Genomic DNA, 20,276 nt, shown 5'->3' with positions numbered 1-20,276 from the left:
ACAGGATTAACCATGTCATCTGGCCCTAACTTTTACTGAATTTTGTCCAGGACTTGGAAGTGCCTTAGATACTCACCTATAAGTCGATCCCACAGATGAGGGCAGGTTTTGAGCCAACTATCATGGAATTTTCTATGACTCTCGGATAAGTCAGGGGTTAAACTTAGGGAGGTATCTGACTATAGTTTTGTCTGATTTTACCCAAGGCCAGATCCTGAAAAATAACCTATCACTAATTGAACTGTAGTCTCTAATTTATTAAAACCATAGTAAAAGATCATAAGATACATTTTTATTCTTTTTTAAATTCTGGCCTTCACCACCTTTTTGTAAACACTATCAGAGTAAGTGCACTGTAAACTACATACCAGTAAAACAGTGGTTCCCAACCTGGTATTCACGTACTCCCAGGGACACTCAATAGAAACTTTAGGGGTACTTGAAAAAGAATGGCATAATGGCAGAAAAAGGCAGGTCATGCTCCAGAATGCTTTGCAAGGCCACCAAGGCAGGAAGGAAGGCTGTGAAAGCCCCACCAATAGCTAGCTTTTGGTCATCAATTCATCTATGAACCAGTGATTGAAAACCATCACAGTAAAAAAAAAGCTGAAACATAATATGAAAAGTGATCAATCACCCAGAATTTCTCAGCACACTTCTGGTGCAAAACAGTATGAAGGCAGAGTCTTCTGTTCTTCAAACAGATGAAAAGAGAAAATATGTGATGAATACATGAAGTCTGAGCTTTCATATGGAGGAGATGAAGGCTTGTATTATTAATTACAAACATTTTGCTAATATGAAGGGTACAATTTAATAGAAATGGGCTGCCAAAGGATATGCAAGTGAAAAAGGTTGGGAACCACCATGAATCAAATTCACCTTTAAGGTGTCTGGCTCTACATACAACATACAACCCATAACACATAACTGAGAGTGTGCAATTCAATTTACAGCAGAGAGATGAGATATTTGCAACCCTTTTTACTCAGATGTAGACCCACTGCTTTCCATGGGTGTTATTCTTAAGAAATGGTGCACTGAATTGTAGCCTGGGAAGGAGGATCCCATCCTGGTGTTTCAAAAAACAGACCTGCTTTGCAAGCATTTGCAACGCAAATAAGGAGGAGAATAGAATAAAATAATAAAATAAATAGAATAGGAGAATAGAATAAAATAAGGAGGAAGGAGAATAAAAGGTTAACTTTGGCTGGAATGTCCTAGGAAAATCACTATAGCAACTAAGAGGTGCCTGCCTGAGTTTTGCTGAGCTGAGCAGAGAAACAAAACTGTTCAGAGTGAAAAGGCTCTGCCTGCTGATTGACCGGGAGATAAGGCAAAGTGATGACTGGAGCTTGATTACTTGGCAAAAATTTCATGCACTATACATGCGTATCTAGTAAGTTCCATTTATCCTAGGGAAGCCTTCATGCAAGCATTTAGAGTTATGCGCATTATGTGATTATTATGCAAGTCGAAGCAGGTTTACTTAGTAACTTCCAGGCGTGCCTAAAGGGCTGTGGGCAGGGTCTGTCTGCTCATTGGCCAGCTGCTGAGCATATGCAAATGAGCCCCAAACCACAGCCAGACCTGGAATGCTGGGCTTGTAGTCCTGCTCTGCGGAGGGGAGCCTCTGGGCACCTGCACTGAGGGGACTGGACCACTCAGAGGGCGGGCAGGCAGGCAGGCGGGCGGGCGGGCGGGCAGGCAGGCATCACCTTATGTCTGAGAAGTAACTTAGACCTCCCTGCATGTAGAAAGCTGGTCTCTCAGGGAAGTGCTGGGAACCCCCCCCCCAACATCAAGAACTAGCAATCTACAAGCAGGGAGGTGCAGGGAACCTGAAGAGGGTAGCAAGCAAGGCACAGCAACCTGGGAGGCAAGTTGCAGCAGGAGCACTGAGCAGCAGGTGGTTTGGCCTCATCATTTATTCACATAATTCCTCAATTCCTAAAATTAAGCTGCTGGCTCTTATGCTTGTCTCCAGTCCCCTCCTGCACGTCTCAAACTGTGTAAGGCTGCAATCCTACCTTGCTTCACTTACCAGGGAGTAAGCCCCATTGAATACAATGGGACTTACTTTTGAGTAGACATGAATAGATTGCACTGTAAAAGTGCAATAAGTACTTTCAACAAGTGTTTGCTATTTTAAAATATTAGCTAACATTTCTCACTCACTTTAACAAATAAAAAGACCCAATGTAATTAATTAAATTTGATGTCATTGCCAGGAGGGGGGCTACAGAGTTTTTTTTGCACCGGGCAGCAACTTGGTTAGCTACACCACTGGGTGTGACCAAGTCTACATCAGGCAGGGCCGTGCAGTGGGTAGGGAGGCAGGTGAGGCAGAGCCTTCCCACTGGAGTCCTTCAAAAAGCACCGCCACCATGAGAGGCACCCACAACCCTCATGCACAGCCTCACCTTGCTTCACCTGCCTCCCCAACATATAACCCTCCCATGCATACAACCAACCCTGCATGCTAGTACATGCAGTACTAGCATTCCATCTCTGCAACAACTGTGTAAGACAGGCTAGCATTATTACCCCCATTTTGCTGAGCTCAGGGTGGGGAGATAGAGGCTGAAATGATGTCGTTTGTCGAAGGTCAGCCAGTGAGCTCATGGCAGAGGCAAGTTCAAATCCAAAGTTTCCTGAGTCAGTCTCTTAATGCCTGTGACTCATGTTTTGCCCCACTGGTTTTGTTCTGCGTATAAATAGCAACCAGGCAAGGGGATGATGATCCAGGATGGGACTGCAGGATTAAAACTTTGCCCCTAGTTTGGATCCACACCTTTTCTGCTATTTACCCCTAATGCAAAGAATACTAGCTTACTGGGTTGTAGGAAAGCGGCAGGTGTAATATATCTTGACTTCAGTAAAGCATTTGACAAGGTCCCACATGACATCCTAATCAGCAAGTTGGTTAAATACGGGTTCAATGATACAGTCGTTAGATGGATTCACAACTGGTTGGATGGCTGTACACACAGACTGCTTGTCAATGGCTTTGCGGCAACGTGGAGGGTGGTTTTGAGTTGGGTACCGCAGAGCTCTGTCTTGGGCCCAGTTCTCTTTAATATCCTCATCAATGACTTGGATGAGGGGATACAAGGGAGCCTCATCAAATTTGCAGATGACACCAAACTGGAAGGAGTAGCAAATACAATAGAAGACAGTAGAAGCCTTCAGGAAGACCTAGATAAAATGGAGTACTGGGATGAAATGAACAAGATGAAGTTCAACAGGGATAAATGCAAAGTTCTGCACTTGGGCAAAAACAACCAAAATACAGGTATAAAATGGGAGAAGTGGCTTGGCAGCACTTGTGAGCAGGATCTTGGAGTTGCAGTGGATCACAGGATGAACATGAGACAGCAGTGTGATGTAGCTGCAGAGAAGGCAAATGCAATTTTAGCCTGCATTTACAGAAGCCAAGCTTCCAAGTCACAAGAAGTTGTGGTTTCACTTTACTCTGCACTGGTTAGACCTCACCTGGAGTATTGTGTCCAATTCTGGGCACCCCACTTTTAAGAAAGATGCAGCCAAACTGGAGCAGGTTCAGAGGAGAGCGATGAGGATGATCAGGGGCTGGAGGACAAGCCCTACAAGGAAAGGTTGAGGGAACTTGGCATGTTCAGCCTGGAGAAGAGAAGGCTGAGAGGGGATCTCTTCAAATACCTAAAGGGCTGTCATATGGAAGAAGGGAATGATTTATTCTCAGCTGTCTCTGAAAGCAGAACTAGAACCGGTGGGTACAAACTGCAAGAGAGGAGATACTGATGAGACATCAGGAAAAAATTCCTGACAGTCAGGGTGGTTTGGCAGTGGAACAGATTGCTGAGAGAGGTGGTGGATTCTCCCTCACTAGAGAGCTTCAAGCAGAGGCTCGACAAGCACCTGTCGGAGATGCTCTAAAAGGATTACAGCCCAATCTCATGCATGTCTACTCAGAAGTAAGTCCCATCAGAGTCAATGGGGCTTACTCCCAGGAAAGTGTGGATAGGTTTGGGCTGTAAGGCAGGGGGTTGGATTAGATGACCTATTAGGTCCCTTCCAACTCTATGATAAACCACATACAAAAACACAATATAATATAGACCACCACAATATAATAAAATATTATTATAAATATATTATAATTATATTTATTATATGAATCACGAATATAATATATAAATATATATTAGAATAAATAATAAAGACACAATATAATAAACCACAGCAAAAGCAGCTGGTTTAGTAGGAGTCACAGCCCTCATGTGACCCACAGTCACATGACAGATACACACTACTCTCCCAGTCCCTTCTCAGAGGTGAAGCTCTTTGTGACACCTCTGCCACCTCCGCGCAGGCGCCGTAGGCCCTAACTTCTCCAGAAACTTTGCTTTACGGCAGCCGGGGTGCCGCAGCGCGATGACGCCATCGCCGTGAGTCGGGGCGGAAGCGGGCGCGGGCTGGAGCTGAGGTGTCTCTGAGGGTTCGTCTCCGCGGCCGCTAACCCCCCCCCCGTGTTGAATCCGTCGCCATCCGGGCCCACTCGGGGTCGTGCAGGTGAGGGGGCCGCCTGGGGCAGGAGCTGGGACCCTCCACGCCGTGGGGCAGTGGCCATTTTCCCCACACGCGGCCTCGGCTCGTCGCGCCGGGTCCGCCTTCAAAGACCGGGGAAGGAGCGCCTGAGCCCTCGGACTAGGCCTGGCCCGTTGAGACCAGCGGGTCCCGTCCCCCCCGCTGTCGTCTCAGTGACTGACTGGTGGCTCCTCCATGCGTTTCTTTGGCTTGTTAAACACATAAAACGGCGCTTAATCTCAGGGGCTGCTGCTGCCCCCTTCACAGGGCCCTGGGACACCTCTATTGAGTCAGGTGTTTCCTTGGCCCTGCCCCTGTGGTCTTGATAGCCCAATCCTCTGCCTGTCTACTCAGAAGTAAGCCCCATTATAGCCAATGGGGCTTACTCCCAGAAAAGTGTGGATTGAATTGGAGCCTCAGATCCCAAATTTATGCCTCTCTACTCAGAAGCAAGTCACATTGTAGCCAATGGGGCTTACTCCCAGGTAAGCATTGCAACTTACATTGGTAACCATCCCAGATGGTTAATGACCAAAGCAATCAGTCAGTGGTCCCAGGTTCTTTTAATGCCTCCCCTGCTTTCTGTAGAAGTGGGACAACTGTAAAAAAAAAAAAAATTACAATTCCTAGTGAAAAAAAAGACAGAGGAATGGATGCAAATTTTCAGGTGTCTAGAGCAGGGGTGGGCAAACTTTCAACTTTAGAGAACCAGAACATTTAACAATTGTGTAGAAGAGGGAATTTCAATAGGTGCAGCTTGTCATCTCACCGATGACAAGCTACACCTGCCAAAATTCTCCCTCCTACACAATTGTTAAAAGTCCAGGATCCCTAAAATTAAAAGTTTGCCCACCCCAGGTCCAGAGCAGCGATTGCATTTTCATTTTGCAGCACACTGACAAGGCACTAAAATTATCAAGGCACACCATTAAGTTTTTGACAATTGACACGGCACAGCATGCTGCTCACACCTTGGGGCTCATATCCACCATTGGTCCTCCTAATAAATGACCTTCTCTCAAATTTCTCTAGACTACTTTCAGCATGCCAGTGTGCCATGGCACAGTGGTTGAAAATGGCTGATTAAGAGACTAAAGTGCAACTGATTACAAAAAAAGATTTAATTTTTTAAGTCACCAAGTTTTTATTCGCACTCTTTGATTGTTGCTCAGTTTGTATTGAGGGTTATATATTGCGGATGTGTGTTAGTATGTAGAGAGCAGGTTTTAGAACTGTAGTTTAGGGGGAACAGCCTTGGTTGTTGTCACAGATTAGATTGGAAACATCAGGAGCTGTGACTTCCTTTGCCTTATTTTTAGCTAAGTATGACAATTGCTTAAGAATTGTGAATGCTCAAAATTTGCTATGTTCAACATTTTAGTGGACTGACAAGGTGAAATGTAGGGCTTTTTGGAAAATAACTGCTTAATCTATACATTTCTTCAGAAGCAAATCCCATTGGGTTCAGTGGGATTTACTCCTATGTAAGTGTGCATAGGATTACAGCCTAAATAAACCATTAGGCAAATTCAAATTGTGATCTTAGGAACTGGCACTTGGTAATGAAAAAAAAAAATTGTGAACTGCCCCAAGAGAAAAATTTGAAAATGTGCTCAGGTTCATGTATTTTGATCGAGTCAACTGCCTTAGCAGCATGAATACTGAAAATCAAGAGATGCCAGCTTGGAATTATGTTTTTGAATCATGAGTTTTTAAGCATTGGTTTTGGAACGTTTTATTTGACCCCCTCAGTATTGATGGGGTCCCTTTTTCAAGGTTTTTTCACATCTTTGAAGGCTAGAAACATCTTTCATTGATTTCAAGCTGAGATTATAGAAAGCAAAAAGAGAGCAGCAGATTTTGCCATCCTGTCTTTGGAACTGCATTTTTCTCTACTGCCTCAAAAGAGGCATACAACAGCAGCCATAGTGTGATAATGGAATACCCCTATTGGTCATTCCAAGTTTATAAAGATTTGACTATTTCCTTCAGGGTTCTGGAGCAACTTTGTTTCATCATGCCTGTTTCTAAAAGTAAGCAAAGGCTGCTCCTTCTCATTGTTGCTTTACAGTTACTTGATCCTCCTTTTCTCTCTCTCTCACCTTCTTTTTCTCTAGAATTGTAAAAGATGGCAAAGTTCATGGCACCTGTGATCCAGGACAATCCCTCAGGCTGGGGTCCATGTGCTATTCCTGAACAGTTCAAAGATATGCCTTATCAGCCCTTCAGCAAAGGAGATCGACTGGGAAAGGTACTTTTGCATTGTTATGACTGAAACAACAAAACAGAACTAAACTGCTGTTTACTGCTTTTGACATCTCTTCTATCTGAGTCTCTGCATTTCCATTCAAGGCCCTGTGTGATGAGCCCTTAACAGTTCTCTTATCACATGCTGCAAGAGTCCACACCCCTGTTCTTGCAGCACTCCTTTCTGGGCAGTGAATGAAATTAAGCCAAGCCACATAACAGCATGTAGGGTGTGAACCACTGAGCATGCAATTTTCTTCTTTTTTTCATTTGTGCATGTGGATGATGCTACATAAGTGTTAATAATAGCAATGGGTAGTTTTATGTTAATAAATGGCTTGGCAGCTCTTGCAGCAGGGACAGGCAGCTCATTTCTGTCCTGGATTGTATGTCAGCTTGCTAGAACATGCCATGGTCTGTTTAAACAAGGAATCGGAACCTTGAGTTGGTGGCGCATCTGACTGGATCAAGTGTTTCATGACATGGGATGATATGACACACACTACAAGACATAGCCCTGGGGAAATATTTGGCTAACATTGATTGGAGTGAATTCTGGTTCCTCATCCCTTTTGGGCAGTGGTTCCCAAATTGTGAGCCATGGCTCCCTGGAGAGCCACAGAAACCTGCCGTGGAATCCTCGCAAAAAAATCCTCTGCCCTATACAATGTATAGGATTGTAGTCCTTATGGGGAGTTGGAGCCAATGGCCCAGTAGGTCAAAGGAGCCAATGGTCAAAAACATTTGGGAACCACTGCTTTAGGGCACTGTAGTAATATTAGGAGTGGTGAGTGGATCACAGGGTCCACACCGAAAATGGCAACCGTTTGGTGAGCTCTGCTTCCCCGTCTGTAACATACAAACATGAGGGTTGCTGGCATTACATGGAGAGTCTTGGTACTCCCCTCACAAGCCAGCTACCTGGTCTGCCTAACAGAAGCTTAGTTTCTCAGTGTGATTCCTGTTAGGCATAATGTGTACACTGGCTCTTGTTCCTGCTAGAGAGAGAGTATGCTGTTAAAACTTCTGACCGAAAAGATTCAGCCTTCGCTGGCCAAGGAGGCAGTTGTGCTGCCCTTAGCCTTTTAGAACATCCTTGAAGAGGAGACAGGAGTATTGCAAGGCAGTTAGTGTCCATGAGTACTATGAATGCCCTGGGAGAGAGGGGCATTAATCATCATGGGCGGAGAGAGAAAAGGAGCACCTAGAAAGAAAGGCCTGTTGTCTGTTTATAACCTCAGAATTTGCTATTTATTATCAAGAGAGTTAAAGGGTATGTTGGTCAATAGTGTATGTATGTTTGTTGTTCTTCAGCCATTATTTACTCAGGTTAAAAAATTGTCCATCTGAACCCCTCTTGTGGATTTTCAGTTGGAAATGCTCTACCTGTACTTCTTAATTGTATTTCTAGACTGCTTTTTAGCCTCCAAAGCAGTTTAGAATAAAGCAGTTAAAAAATTCAGATTTGAAAATGAATCTTTAGGTGAAAGGTCTCCATGAAGCTATTGTGTGACCTTATTAACACAGACACCCTTGTCACTGTGTTTGCTTCTTATTTGATCAGGTTGCAGACTGGACAGGAGCTACATATCAGGATAAACGATACACAAGTAAGTACAATAGAGGAAATGTCCCTTTGTTCAGCGATTTTAAAAACAGCCTTGCTTACCTTTGTAATGCAGGACAGAGTCAATCAGTCTCTCTCCAGGCACTTAGGAAGACTTCAGTCCAAGGCAGCAACCCCTCCCTTCACCTCCGGAGTACAGTGTGGGGAAAGAATAAACATTTCGACTTTGCAATATTTCACGTGCTCAGGGGAAAGGATCACTTGCCTTGGAGTGAAGCTGTTCTAAGCTCCTGGAGAGAGATTGCTTGCTGCAATAGTGGGGCTATTGTTAAAGGACCCATCTCATCCTGTTGAGTTAAAACTTCGGGTGAAAAATCCATGGATAATCAGGTTATACCTGAAATCTTTTTTGACATTCCTGCCTGTCCCTCAAATGTTTACAAGTTTGTAAACAAATTTCTGCTGGCTGTATTGAATATTGGTATTGGGATTTAGTTGTACAAACACTGACAGTGTCACACTAACACTTTGTATAGGCAGGAAACTGGAGTACATCACATATCTTTGCCAATCATATTCAAGGGAGGACTTCTTGTATTCCATCTTCATTTTGTGATCATGACTGTTATGACTGTCACATGACTGTTTTAGCAGATTGCACGAATTGTGTTAGAATCCCCACTCTAAAAGAGTTATACAAAGATTATTCAGGAATTGCAGAACATCCTTTATCTTCCTGAATATTATGTAAGTATAGGAGGACCATTCCTGTTCTAGGAGATCCCAGTTCTGAGCACAAAGGAGACTGAAGTACTGTAATTCTATTTCCAGATAAGTATTCATCCCAGTTTGGTGGAGGAAGCCAGTATGCTTATTTCCACGAGGAAGATGAGTCCAGTTTCCAGCTGGTGGACACAGCGCGCACACAGAAGACTGCATACCAGAGGAATCGCATGAGGTTTGCACAGGTATGATGCAGGCTGGTTGAAAAACTTAGATTTTGGTTCAATAGCTAGTGAACTGTCTGCCTCCTCTAATGCTCTTTGATGGCATATGTGAAACTGAGAGCCTCTTCCTTGATGGACTTTTGGGGGGGATTATGGAATGTGGTTTTCCTATAATTGAAAGCAACTAAACTTCCTAATTAAATACAGTGTTCTGTTTAGGATGATGGAAAGTGAGGAGGGGAGACTCGGGGTGAACTTAGCTGGCCAGCTGAAAAAGCAAGTTAAAAAATTGTTTAGGTTTAGGCCACTGGTCTCCAAACTGGAGATTTCTACACACCAGTAAACCCATCCCCTGTGCAAGCTTACTGTTCCACTGTGGAGCCTCTTCATTATGCCTCCAGTTGCCCCCCAAAATTGGGTACAACATTTTACCCAAACTGTGCACCAGCCAGCCACATCAGCCTGGAAATCTGGACTCAAAAGCCTGCTGGAGCGATGGAACGTGGAAGCAGGTGGCCAGTGCACAGTTTGGGGGCAATCAGAGTACATTGCCGAGGCTCCCCAGTGGAATGGTAAGGTCTGGATCGTGGTGGGCACTGGAGCCAGCCCTTGGGCTGGGGTTTGGCACTTGCTGGTTTAGACTATAATAAGTTTCCCTTTTAAACATAACCAATTTAAAATGAAATCTGAATTTAATGGAAACATATAATCTGAATTTACGATCTTTTTATCATGCAAATTTGGAAAGTAAAAGGAAATACTTGTGTCCCTTCAGGGTGAAAAGTAGGATTAAAATACTGTAAATAAATAAATGGATTATTTGAATTGTTTTGTTGGGGGGGTGGTATTTTGGTGTATAAATAGCCTGTAGTGATTTTTTCCTTGCTTTACACAAAATACAAATTTGTTATGCCTTCCTGCTCATTAAGGTAGGGCCCAATCTATCCAGTTTTCCAGTGCCGGTACAGCTGTGCCAATGGGGCATGCACTATATCTTGTGGGGCAGCAGTCACCGAGGCCCCCTTAAGGTATGGGAACATTTGTTCCCTTACCTTGGGGCTGTATTGCTGCTGCATCGGTGCTGGAAAATTGGATAGGATTGGGCCCTTGGTGAGCCTTGTAGTGCACTAGTCTCTGCAGGGTTTCCTGTCCATGCCCCTTTCCTTTTGAGGGATAATTTTGAAATGGAGTGTGCCATTATTGCTTTCAGAGGAACCTTCGAAGAGACAAAGACCGTCGGAACATACTTCAGTTCAATATGCAAACGCTGCCTAAAAGTGCGAAGCAGAAGGAAAGGTGAGCTTGCTGTGCCTTTTAGGCATTTTAATCTTGGAAATGTATATTTTAAGTATATGTGCTAAGATGGAGTTCAGTGGAATTGTCTTGAGCAACCTCAGGGTGCAAAAGGTCAGCAAAAATTGTTAAGCAGCATTGGTGTGATGTCTATTCTGTGAATGAAGGATTTGGGATCTCCAGGAACCATTTTGTCTTCATTGGATTATTATTATTATTTTTAATTTCAGAGATCGACTGCGTCTGCAAAAGAAGTTTCAGAAGCAGTTTGGAGTGAGGCAGAAATGGGACCAAAAATCACAGGTAAAGTAGACTGCTTTCCAACCAATTGGCATTCCAGTCTGGCTGCTATTATCATGTTTGTCTTGCTCCATTTTCAGCTGCTGCTCTCATATTAAACACTGATCTGTTGTCTTCTTCCTCCATCTCTTCCATCTGCCTGTACCTCCTCGGTTTGTCCAGCAGAAGCCTCGCGATTCCTCTGTTGAAGTTCGCAGTGACTGGGAGGTGAAAGAGGAAATGGATTTTCCTAGGCTGATGAAGATGAGATACCTGGAGGTGTCAGAACCTCAAGACATGTAAGTCTGTGATTCAGTTGGAGTTTTGGAGATTGGCAGTATGTAGCCTATACCCATTACTGAGAGGTCTCTGCCGTTACCAAGACACAAACTGTAGTCTGATGCCTGGGCACATTTCACCTGGTTTGCGTATAGTCTCTGCTGTTTTGCCACACAATGTAATTTTACTATATGTTCTGGATTCTGACACCTGGGTGTGGAAGAGCTTTTGTTAATATTATGTAATGTCTTCACCTTGAGCACTTGCAGCATGTTAGGAACTATAGCTTTCCTAGAGCCCAGATTCCATGGTAGGCATGTATATGGTCCAATATTCTCATGTAGCTTTGCAGATTAGAGGTTAAAGCTGATACCTCAGTTCTGGTTTAATCAACATAGAACCAGAGGGAAGACAGAAATCTATAGTCTTCAGGATGTTGACTAGTACTATACAGTGTTGGTAGTAATCCTTCAATTTAACTTTCATTGGTTAAATTATTCTTTTGTCTGTCACTGTTGTGACCTGACACTTCTTGTGAGGGCATTTCATGATCTCTCTTTCTATTGTAGCGAGTGCTGTGGCGCCCTCGAATACTATGACAAGGGTTTTGACCGCATCACTACAAGAAATGAAAAGACCCTTCGTAGCATCAAGCGCATCTTCCATACTGTAACAACTACTGATGACCCTGTTATTCGCAAGGTGAAATACTCATTCTGCCCTTTTAGTCTTACTGGCTAGTTGTCTTTTGTTATGAAGCTTGTGTTTAAAAAGAGTGAGGTGAGGAGCTTGTACTTTAGAGAACAAGGAAGTTTTGCCCCTGACAAAATGTGCTAAATTCAGGAATATTCTTAATAAAACATTCTGTGGCAAGCTTGAGACTGAAAATTTCACCCAACATATTAAACTAGAAAACGAAGGTAGCCGGTTGTCTGTACAATTTGTACTAGAAAGGAACAGAAATCTGGCCTTCGTGGAACTTCCTTTCCTGGAGGAATATCTCTCATCTCAGAGCAGTTTCCAAATACATGGAAACTGATTTCTATTTGAGCTACTTTTTAGTGGTTGAGATTTTCATATATATGGGATTTGGGTGTGGGGAGAATTATGTATCTTGCAGTTCGTTATGAGCCTTGAAGTTAGAGTGGAATTAAAGTCAAGTTAAATAGTGGACAAACAAAGTTCTTGAAAGTGGCTTTGAGAGGAATTAATTTTTGAAATGTGGGTTTGCAGGGGAAAAATGTAGCTCTAATCTTATCCTGGCTTGCATTAAAGAAAATTTGTTTTAAGGAGCAGCTTCTCTCTCTCTGATTTTTAATTGCTGTGGATGGGAAGGCCATGAATGATCTAAGAAGGGACAACTTTGATATGATTTCAGCAGTAGTTCTGCAGAAACCAACAAATATAATGTTGGAGGGCCACATAGCTCATCTGGTGTTGGGGCAAGGATTTGTGCTCTCATCCCCTATGCTTCTTCTGTATACACAGTTGGCCAAGACTCAGGGGAATGTATTTGCTACAGATGCCATCCTAGCCACACTCATGGCCTGCACCCGATCTGTGTATTCCTGGGACATTATTGTCCAAAGAGTAGGATCCAAACTCTTCTTCGACAAGAGGGATAACTCTGATTTCGGTGAGTCTTTACATTTATGGAAGTGGAGCAAGAGGATTTTTTAGGCTTTTTTGGAGTCTATTTCTTCCCTGTTGGGGGGAGGGAAAGCTTAATCTCTGGGTCAAGCTGTGCCTGAGAAAATTGGGCTGCTGCAATGTTTGAGACCCTAGAACTAGGGAGTTCAGTGCTCTGGGGTGTGATATTAAACTTCCTGATCACCATTGTGCTTTGCTATATCCTCAGATCTCCTGACAGTGAGTGAGACTGCTAATGAACCTCCTCAGGATGAGGGCAACTCCTTCAATTCACCCCGCAACCTTGCTATGGAAGCCACTTATATCAACCACAACTTTTCCCAGCAATGCCTGAGAATGGTAAGAGAAAGGGAGATGATTCTGACTATCAAGAGCCACCTGCCCAAAAGATGATCTGCAAAAGATGAACTACATTGTCCAACCAGCAGAAATAGGATCATATAGATTGGACAGACACTTTGATGTTGAGATCCTCCAGATTTCCACAGAGAAAATTAACATTTGCATTAGGAAGTCTTGGAAGTAATACTGTTGGTGCAATGGTGGAAAAAATGTCTTGCTTGTTTGAGGTTCCCCCAAAGTCACATCAAAAACTTTGAGGAAAGGGACAGCAGCTTAAGTTTTTCTTGTGCCAGAGCTAAGCACTGGAAGACTTCTAATCTGAGGCTTCCATGGCTACTGTGGCCCCATTTGTTTGGTAAAGAGTCTGCATGGCTTCTTTTACAGGGGAAAGAGAAATACACATTTCCCAATCCAAACCCTTTTGTGGAAGATGATATGGATAAGAATGAAGTGGCTTCTGTTGCATATCGGTATGTTTTTAAGATGGATAGATGTCTGAGGCTATAATGCCTTAAAATGTGCCTTTCAAACTTGTAGCAGCTTCCATGAAAACTCGCTGTTATCACCCTATCATAACAACAGGGTTTTGTGGCATACAAATCCATAATGGTAAGATTACTGATGGGCTGGCTTCCTTGGCTGTAGGTATCGAAGGTGGAAGTTAGGAGATGACATAGATCTGATTGTGCGCTGTGAACATGATGGAGTGATGACTGGAGCCAATGGAGAAGTATCGTTCATCAACATTAAAACACTGAATGAATGGGATTCGCGGGTGAGAGAGAATTGAAAGCAAAGTCTACATCTTTACAATCTTTTCCGTTGCAGCAGACAAACCATGAAAGAAGCCATCATAGGAAGCCACCTTGTCCTGAATAAGACCATTAATCCATCTAGGTCTGTTTTGTCAGTACAGACCAGTGGTGGCTTTCCAGGGTTCCGGACAGGAATTTTTTCTGCCCTACAAGGAGGTTCCAAAAACTGAATGTGGCACCTATGTGTGGAAAGCAGAAATCACTGAGTCCCTGTTCATGTAGCTGCTGTATAACTGACTCTTATCAAAAGAGCATTGCTGCCCAGTCTTTTTGCTATTACTTTCTCTGATGGCCTATATATTATTATTACTCAAAATGTTTATCTTGCTTTTCAACAAAAATGTTCACAAAGTATTTGCATAGTGAAAATAATGTAGTTCCTTGTTCAGGGAACTTGCTGTCTGAAAAAGACATTGGAAAAAGTCTCTAGAAAAGATACTGTGCTGAAATGAATAGGGACAGTTCCTCTCTCCTTGAGAACTATATTTAAAAGGTGCTTCTAAGCTCAACAGTTCTCCCCCACCTGTTTCAGTACAAGGGAGTCACTTAATTTGTTTACCCTACACTGCCTTCCTAACCAACACATTTGAGGCTTATATTTAAAAGCACTGACTTCTGTCCTCCTTTGCCAGTGATGGAGGAAACTTCCCAAATCTTCGTTTAGGGAACTGGGATTGTCCTTTTCAGTGGAGTTGTATGATACATTAGTGCAGTATGACATAGTTGCTGCTGAATTGTAAAAACCCTAAGTGACTTTACCTACTTTTCCAGCATTGTAATGGAGTAGACTGGCGGCAGAAACTGGACTCTCAGAGAGGGGCTGTGATTGCCACTGAGCTGAAAAACAACAGCTACAAACTTGCCCGCTGGACGTGTTGCGCACTGCTGGCTGGATCAGAATATCTTAAACTGGGGTAAGAGCGAGGAGTGTGCCTGTCAGTACTTCTTGTTCACTGTTTGGGTATGCAGAAAGAAGACTATTTTATGGGGGAAGTGTTAAGGATGAGATGTTGAACTGCAGCAATCAGTACAGTACTTTTTTGGAAAGTAATAGATAAATTCTAAAACTTTGATTTTGTCATATTGAGAGATATGAATAGGACTGAATAGGACATATTGAGAGATATGAATGAACAGTCCTTGAAGAAGGACTTCAGGTGCTTGTTGTGCAAGCATCATTCCTTTGTGCTTTTTTGTGATGACCATTCAGCACTTCCTGGGAACAAGCATAATTACTGTAACATTGAAATAAGGGATGTTCTGGAATATGAGAATCTGCCTTCCGCTGGGTTCTGAGTTTTACTTTGCCATGACTAAGGAAGTTAATCATGGCTACGTCCCATTGATTTTTCATCCTTAGTCATGACTGACTAAACTTGGGATATAACCCACTGAGTCAGGCCCTCAAGCAATCTAGTAAAATACAGTCTATACTGACTGGCAGTAGCTTTTCAGGGTTTCAGTTAGAAGTCTTTCCCAGTTCTTACCTGCAGATGCCATGAACTGGACCCAAGACCTTCTTCCTGTATACCAAGCATGTGCTCTGCCACTGAGCTTCAGCCCCACCATACAGGATCCCTGGTATTACCTAACACAATATTGGAAGCTTACTTGAGCTATTACTCAGAACCAGATACTTTGAAGTCCCCATTTTTGGTCAGTCATGTAACTTATCTGCAGATTTGACAGTCTTTATAATGTACTCTCATAGGAGAAATGTCACAGATAAACCAGTATCTCACTGAAAGAATCCTATAAAACTGGAGACTGATCCTGGAGGGCATCAAACCATGTTTTTAGTCTTATAAAATCCCATATCATTTTAGCTGCCATGCAGGCATATACTGCCTCCTTATAGGTTGTTATCTGTTCGTCTCCCCTTGGCCCCATTTAGGCAGCATATCCTGCCAGCTCTAATTAGGTCACCAGTGTCCTGGAGCATGCATAATGCTTTTAGTCTATCAGTGGTGATAACCGCACTGAGGCAACAAGTCAGTTTTGCTTTTAGTATGCCATTGGTGTAGTTGTACAGCTTTTGAGATGACACCATGATGAGGTTTTAGGCTGCATGTTCTTTATCTGTGCTGTTTTCATATAATGCAGTGTCTCTTGCACATAACAGCCCAGCATGCTGTTAGGAACTAGCTGGAAGGTGCATCACTGTGTACAGTGGAACTGGAACTCAGGTGTTCTTCTTACATGATGCTTGTCATGTGGGAGCTGCTGCAGGCAGCTCCTTTCTGCATCATGAGGATAAGAAGTCCAGGACCACATGGGAACAGATGTGGCAGTGTCAGTACATTTGAGCTTCCTTCTGATGCCACTGGATAGCATTTTGCTGCTGGGATGCACAACTGCATGGGCTGCACAACTAATAAAACAGACAGTAAACCCTAAAATTACTAGGTACAACTACCTTGTACATAAAAATCAGACATGGTAACAGACCATTTATTTTTTCACCTCTGAGTGGAAGCTCTTCAGCTATACTAGACTTAGAAAAAGCTGCTGCTTTTGCAGAATGTTCCAGTTATTTTATCTGCTTGCATGATCCAGTAGACTCTAAACACCTTGGAGCACCTGGAATAACTGAGCAATGAACATTAAAATTACACCCAAATAAAGGTTGAATAAAGTATTAGTTATGCCAACAAATTCTTAAGAGAAAAGTATGAGGGACACTAAAACTATGAGCACAGTGAGAAAAGGGGTGAGATGGAGGTTTAGCTACAAGCTGTTCCATGACCAGTAGATAGATTTTCCCTAGTGGAACCTCCTCCCCTCCTCCTCCTTGGTATGCTGTTTGCCCACCTCTGTCTCATGGTGTCTTCACATAGGGCACATAATGATAAGGACTGCAGTGGCAAGAGAGCTAAAACATCAGTGGTGTCTTCCCTGTTTTCCTCTACTGGCGTGCTCTTTCTCTTTTATATTGCAGAGTATACAACACGCTAGTTTTGTGCTTTTAGACCCTAAAGCTTTACAACTTGGCAGTTACCTCTTCATAGTCAGAATCTCCTATTTTAACCCCTCAGTCAAGCATCGTGTGTAGAAATGGCTGCTCTGCCCAGACTAAAAGTGGTGGTGATGGTACTTGAACTCTTGTCAGCACTCAAATTGACTACCCTTCTACTTATTTAGTCCTCATTTAGCTGCTGGGTTGGGCTGCCATTGCATTGCTTGACTCTTTGTTTGCATGTCCCAGGTATGTGTCCAGGTACCATGTGAAAGACTCTGCACGCCATGTGATCCTGGGTACCCAGCAGTTCAAACCCAACGAGTTTGCCAGCCAAATTAATTTAAGCATGGAGAATGCCTGGGGCATCCTGCGCTGTGTCATTGACATCTGCATGAAACTGGATGAGGGCAAGTACCTCATTCTGAAAGACCCCAACAAGCAGGTCATCCGTGTCTACAGCCTGCCTGATGGCACCTTCAGCTCTGATGAAGAAGATGATGAGGAAGAAGAGGAGGAGGAGGAGGAAGGTTTGTAAAGTAAAAGTGGCTGTTGGCGCTCACATATGAATGCTTAAGGTGTTTGTTTCAATTGGGTGACCCTGATTACTGACAAGTGGGTAGTAGGTGATCTCAAAGCAGAGAGGAAGGAAAATGGTAGCTACTGTATACAGTCAGGGCAGGAGAACCTTTTGTAAAATGGATTAGACCTGTGGCTTTATGTTTGTCACCCTTACAGTATATCAAACCTAGAGAGACTAGCACATTCTCTAGAGAAATTTATCCTTGCCAAAATGTAGTTTCTGACAAATGAACTGTACCTTTTCTGATATGCAGCAAAAAGGTGAATGTTGATAGTTTCCTAAGTGTGTAGAGAAGAGGATACACTGGTATCCTCCCTAGCTTGCTCCATTTCATTTCCCATTGAGCCTGCTTTTCTGTCACCTACATTTGCCCTTCCCTCTGTCTTCAGTTCTGTAGCCAGCTTGCTTTCAAAGATCCCCCCCCCCCAAATACACATGATATAATAAGGTTTAAAAACTGGGTGTCAATGTTAGTGAAATACTGATTTTATAACAGTCTCTATACAGTCCTAGAGCTTGGGTGACTGGCTGCAGTTGATTGCATACTCATGCGGAGTAAGCACCATTGAACACAGTGGAATTGACTTCTGAATAAACATGCTTTGAATTCAAGTGCACTAAAAAAACATGCTTTGAATTGTGCTAGCAATGACCTTCAGCAATCCTGTGCATCACTCATAATGCTACCTTTATCATTCTCTTCCTGCTTTGTGTACTGAATTGGATTTTCTGACAATGAAATAGTTTATTTTCTGACTGCAGCTGCACGCAGACCTCATTATAGCTTGTTCATTTCTGAAGGTTTGCTTTATATTGTTTGAAGTGCAAGACTTGCAATTCTGCAGGGAAAATTTATTTCAAACAATTAGCTAGCAATCTGCTTTTAAGACCTATATATAGAAAGGTACTGTGTCTGACTTGACATGGGGTGCCTGTTAATCTGGTGAGAGGACTGCAGAGATAATGGCCACTTTGCTTCCTTGATGTTCTTGCTTAGAATGGCAAGAAATGCTCCATTTTAATCTTTGTGTTGCAGAGGAAGAAAGCTGAACGTTGCAGCCGGATGCCAAGGGGTGTCAGCAACTTGACAGCACATTCAACTCTTGCATTCTTGGTGGATGGATCGAGGCTGAACCTGCACCACATTTACTTAGAACCTAAGGAACAAAATAAAATCTTTATAATCAGTGTTTCCTTTTGTCTAATTAGTATATGTAGTGAGATCGACAGATTTAATAATAGCTGTTCCTAATTGTTCCACTGCTGGTGTGGGGGGCACATGTTTTAGTGCTCTTTTATTAAAGAAAGAATGGTTGAATATAGAAAATAGCCATGCCCCAGATAATTGTTCTCTCTGCCATACTTTGTTTTCTGTGTGCAGCAAATGTGTGTTGGTTTTTTTAATGCAGAATTGCACAAATTTGGGATCTTCCAACTGAAGTGCTGTCTAAATATAAAATAGCTAGGGTTGTGTTGCATGACTGTAGATAGGCTCTTAATTCTCATGCACGCGCATCTACATTTGTTCACAGTCCTGCCACTCAGGGTAGCTAATACTGAGCTAGATGGACAGTGATCTGACTTCTCAGTATAAGGCAGCCAGATATGTTTATGGTGGTGGGGGAAGAAATGAGACTGTACAACTGTCAGGGGAGGTTTGATGATGAAGCTGTAGGCAGTTATCATGCTAGAATAATTTAATTGGAATGGTTGTATGCTCTGAAACTTTGTGAATAAAAGGCTGTCAATATGAGGAAACTTTTAAGCAGGAACTCCTTTCAGTTCTATAGAATGGCATTCGTGCCAATGACACTTCATTAGAAGAATTTCTGAAGACAGCTCTTTGTACTCAGTAGCAGTTACTTCCTGCATTATCCACTTGAAGGATTATGCATCTTCTCAGAGGTGAAAGAAGGAAGAGATTGTGAATTCAAACACAAAATAAGAATATAATGCTTCCCCCCTCATAAGAGACTATTAAAAGCTATTACCATGAGTAATAATTTAATTGATGCCATTTGCAATCTTCCCCTGCCAAGAATGCTTGCCTCAGGTTGAAGCCTCTGAAGGAGCCTGCAACCTGTCAATTAAATGAATGTTTGTGCTGCAGTGCCAGAGGGGCTGATTGCTTGAACCTCCATAGATGCTCATTAATGGCCTTGGCAGTCAAACCTGACTAGATATGAGGGTACTGCAAGGTTTTTTCTAATCATATTCCAACAGTTCCCACATGAGCTGTCTTCCCAGCTGCTGCAGAGAGGTGGCTGTGTAAAGACGGGCTCCACAGAAAGAACTGGGAGTTCAGTCCAGGCCTTTTTAAAAATTGGTATAAAATATCCTAGTTCATTATCAGATCCCTAATTGCTTCTCACAAAAGAGCTGCCTTTTCACCTGCCACTTGAGAGCAACTGCTCTCAGCACTGTCTCTCTAGCAATGCGCAGCAGGGAGGCAAAGTGCAACTGGTTGGTGCAGCACTTCCTTGTGGCTCTCTGGCCCAATTCTCCTTTAAATGAATTTCATTTGCAATTCTATGTATTCTTCAAAGCGACACCTTTATGACACATTTACTGTTGTAACTGCTATTAATTGATAACCTAATCCTACACGCTTACTCAGAAGCAAGCTTTGCTCAATTCAGGTGTTTCCTATAATCCTGTAAATTTATCACTACTTCACTTGGAATTCTATTCTTAAGAGATAGTGGAAGGAGGTCAGAGAGTTGGAAAAGTGAAACAAGGGCAGTGGCTT

At 42.9% G+C, this 20,276-nt stretch overlaps 1 protein-coding gene across 1 annotated transcript; it reads left to right on the top strand.

Annotated features, from left to right (window-relative positions):
* Positions 1 to 4,383: 4,383 nt before the first annotated feature.
* EIF3D (eukaryotic translation initiation factor 3 subunit D) lies at positions 4,384 to 18,717 on the top strand. The gene is made up of 15 exons (XM_066633433.1): positions 4,384 to 4,554; positions 6,687 to 6,820; positions 8,381 to 8,426; positions 9,215 to 9,351; positions 10,541 to 10,626; positions 10,854 to 10,926; positions 11,089 to 11,201; positions 11,751 to 11,883; positions 12,670 to 12,817; positions 13,040 to 13,170; positions 13,558 to 13,643; positions 13,819 to 13,948; positions 14,760 to 14,902; positions 17,194 to 17,474; positions 18,564 to 18,717. Exons 2-15 carry the CDS (start codon positions 6,698 to 6,700, stop codon positions 18,575 to 18,577), a joined length of 1,644 nt encoding a protein of 547 aa, XP_066489530.1. The 5' UTR covers positions 4,384 to 4,554; positions 6,687 to 6,697; the 3' UTR covers positions 18,578 to 18,717.
* Positions 18,718 to 20,276: the final 1,559 nt, after the last annotated feature.

Source organism: Tiliqua scincoides, chromosome 7 (assembly GCF_035046505.1).
Source record: "Tiliqua scincoides isolate rTilSci1 chromosome 7, rTilSci1.hap2, whole genome shotgun sequence".
Classification (NCBI taxonomy): Eukaryota; Metazoa; Chordata; class Lepidosauria; order Squamata; family Scincidae; genus Tiliqua; species Tiliqua scincoides.
This window is presented reverse-complemented; position numbering and strand designations above follow the sequence as displayed.

Coding starts and splice junctions, on each gene's coding strand:
- EIF3D (XM_066633433.1), top strand. CDS start 6,698: ATGGCAAAGTTCATGGCACCTGTGATCCAGGACAATCCCTCAGGCTGG. Junction 10,627..10,853: donor AGTGCGAAGCAGAAGGAAAG/GTGAGCTTGCTG, acceptor TTTTAATTTCAG/AGATCGACTGCGTCTGCAAA. Junction 13,644..13,818: donor GTGGCTTCTGTTGCATATCG/GTATGTTTTTAA, acceptor CCTTGGCTGTAG/GTATCGAAGGTGGAAGTTAG.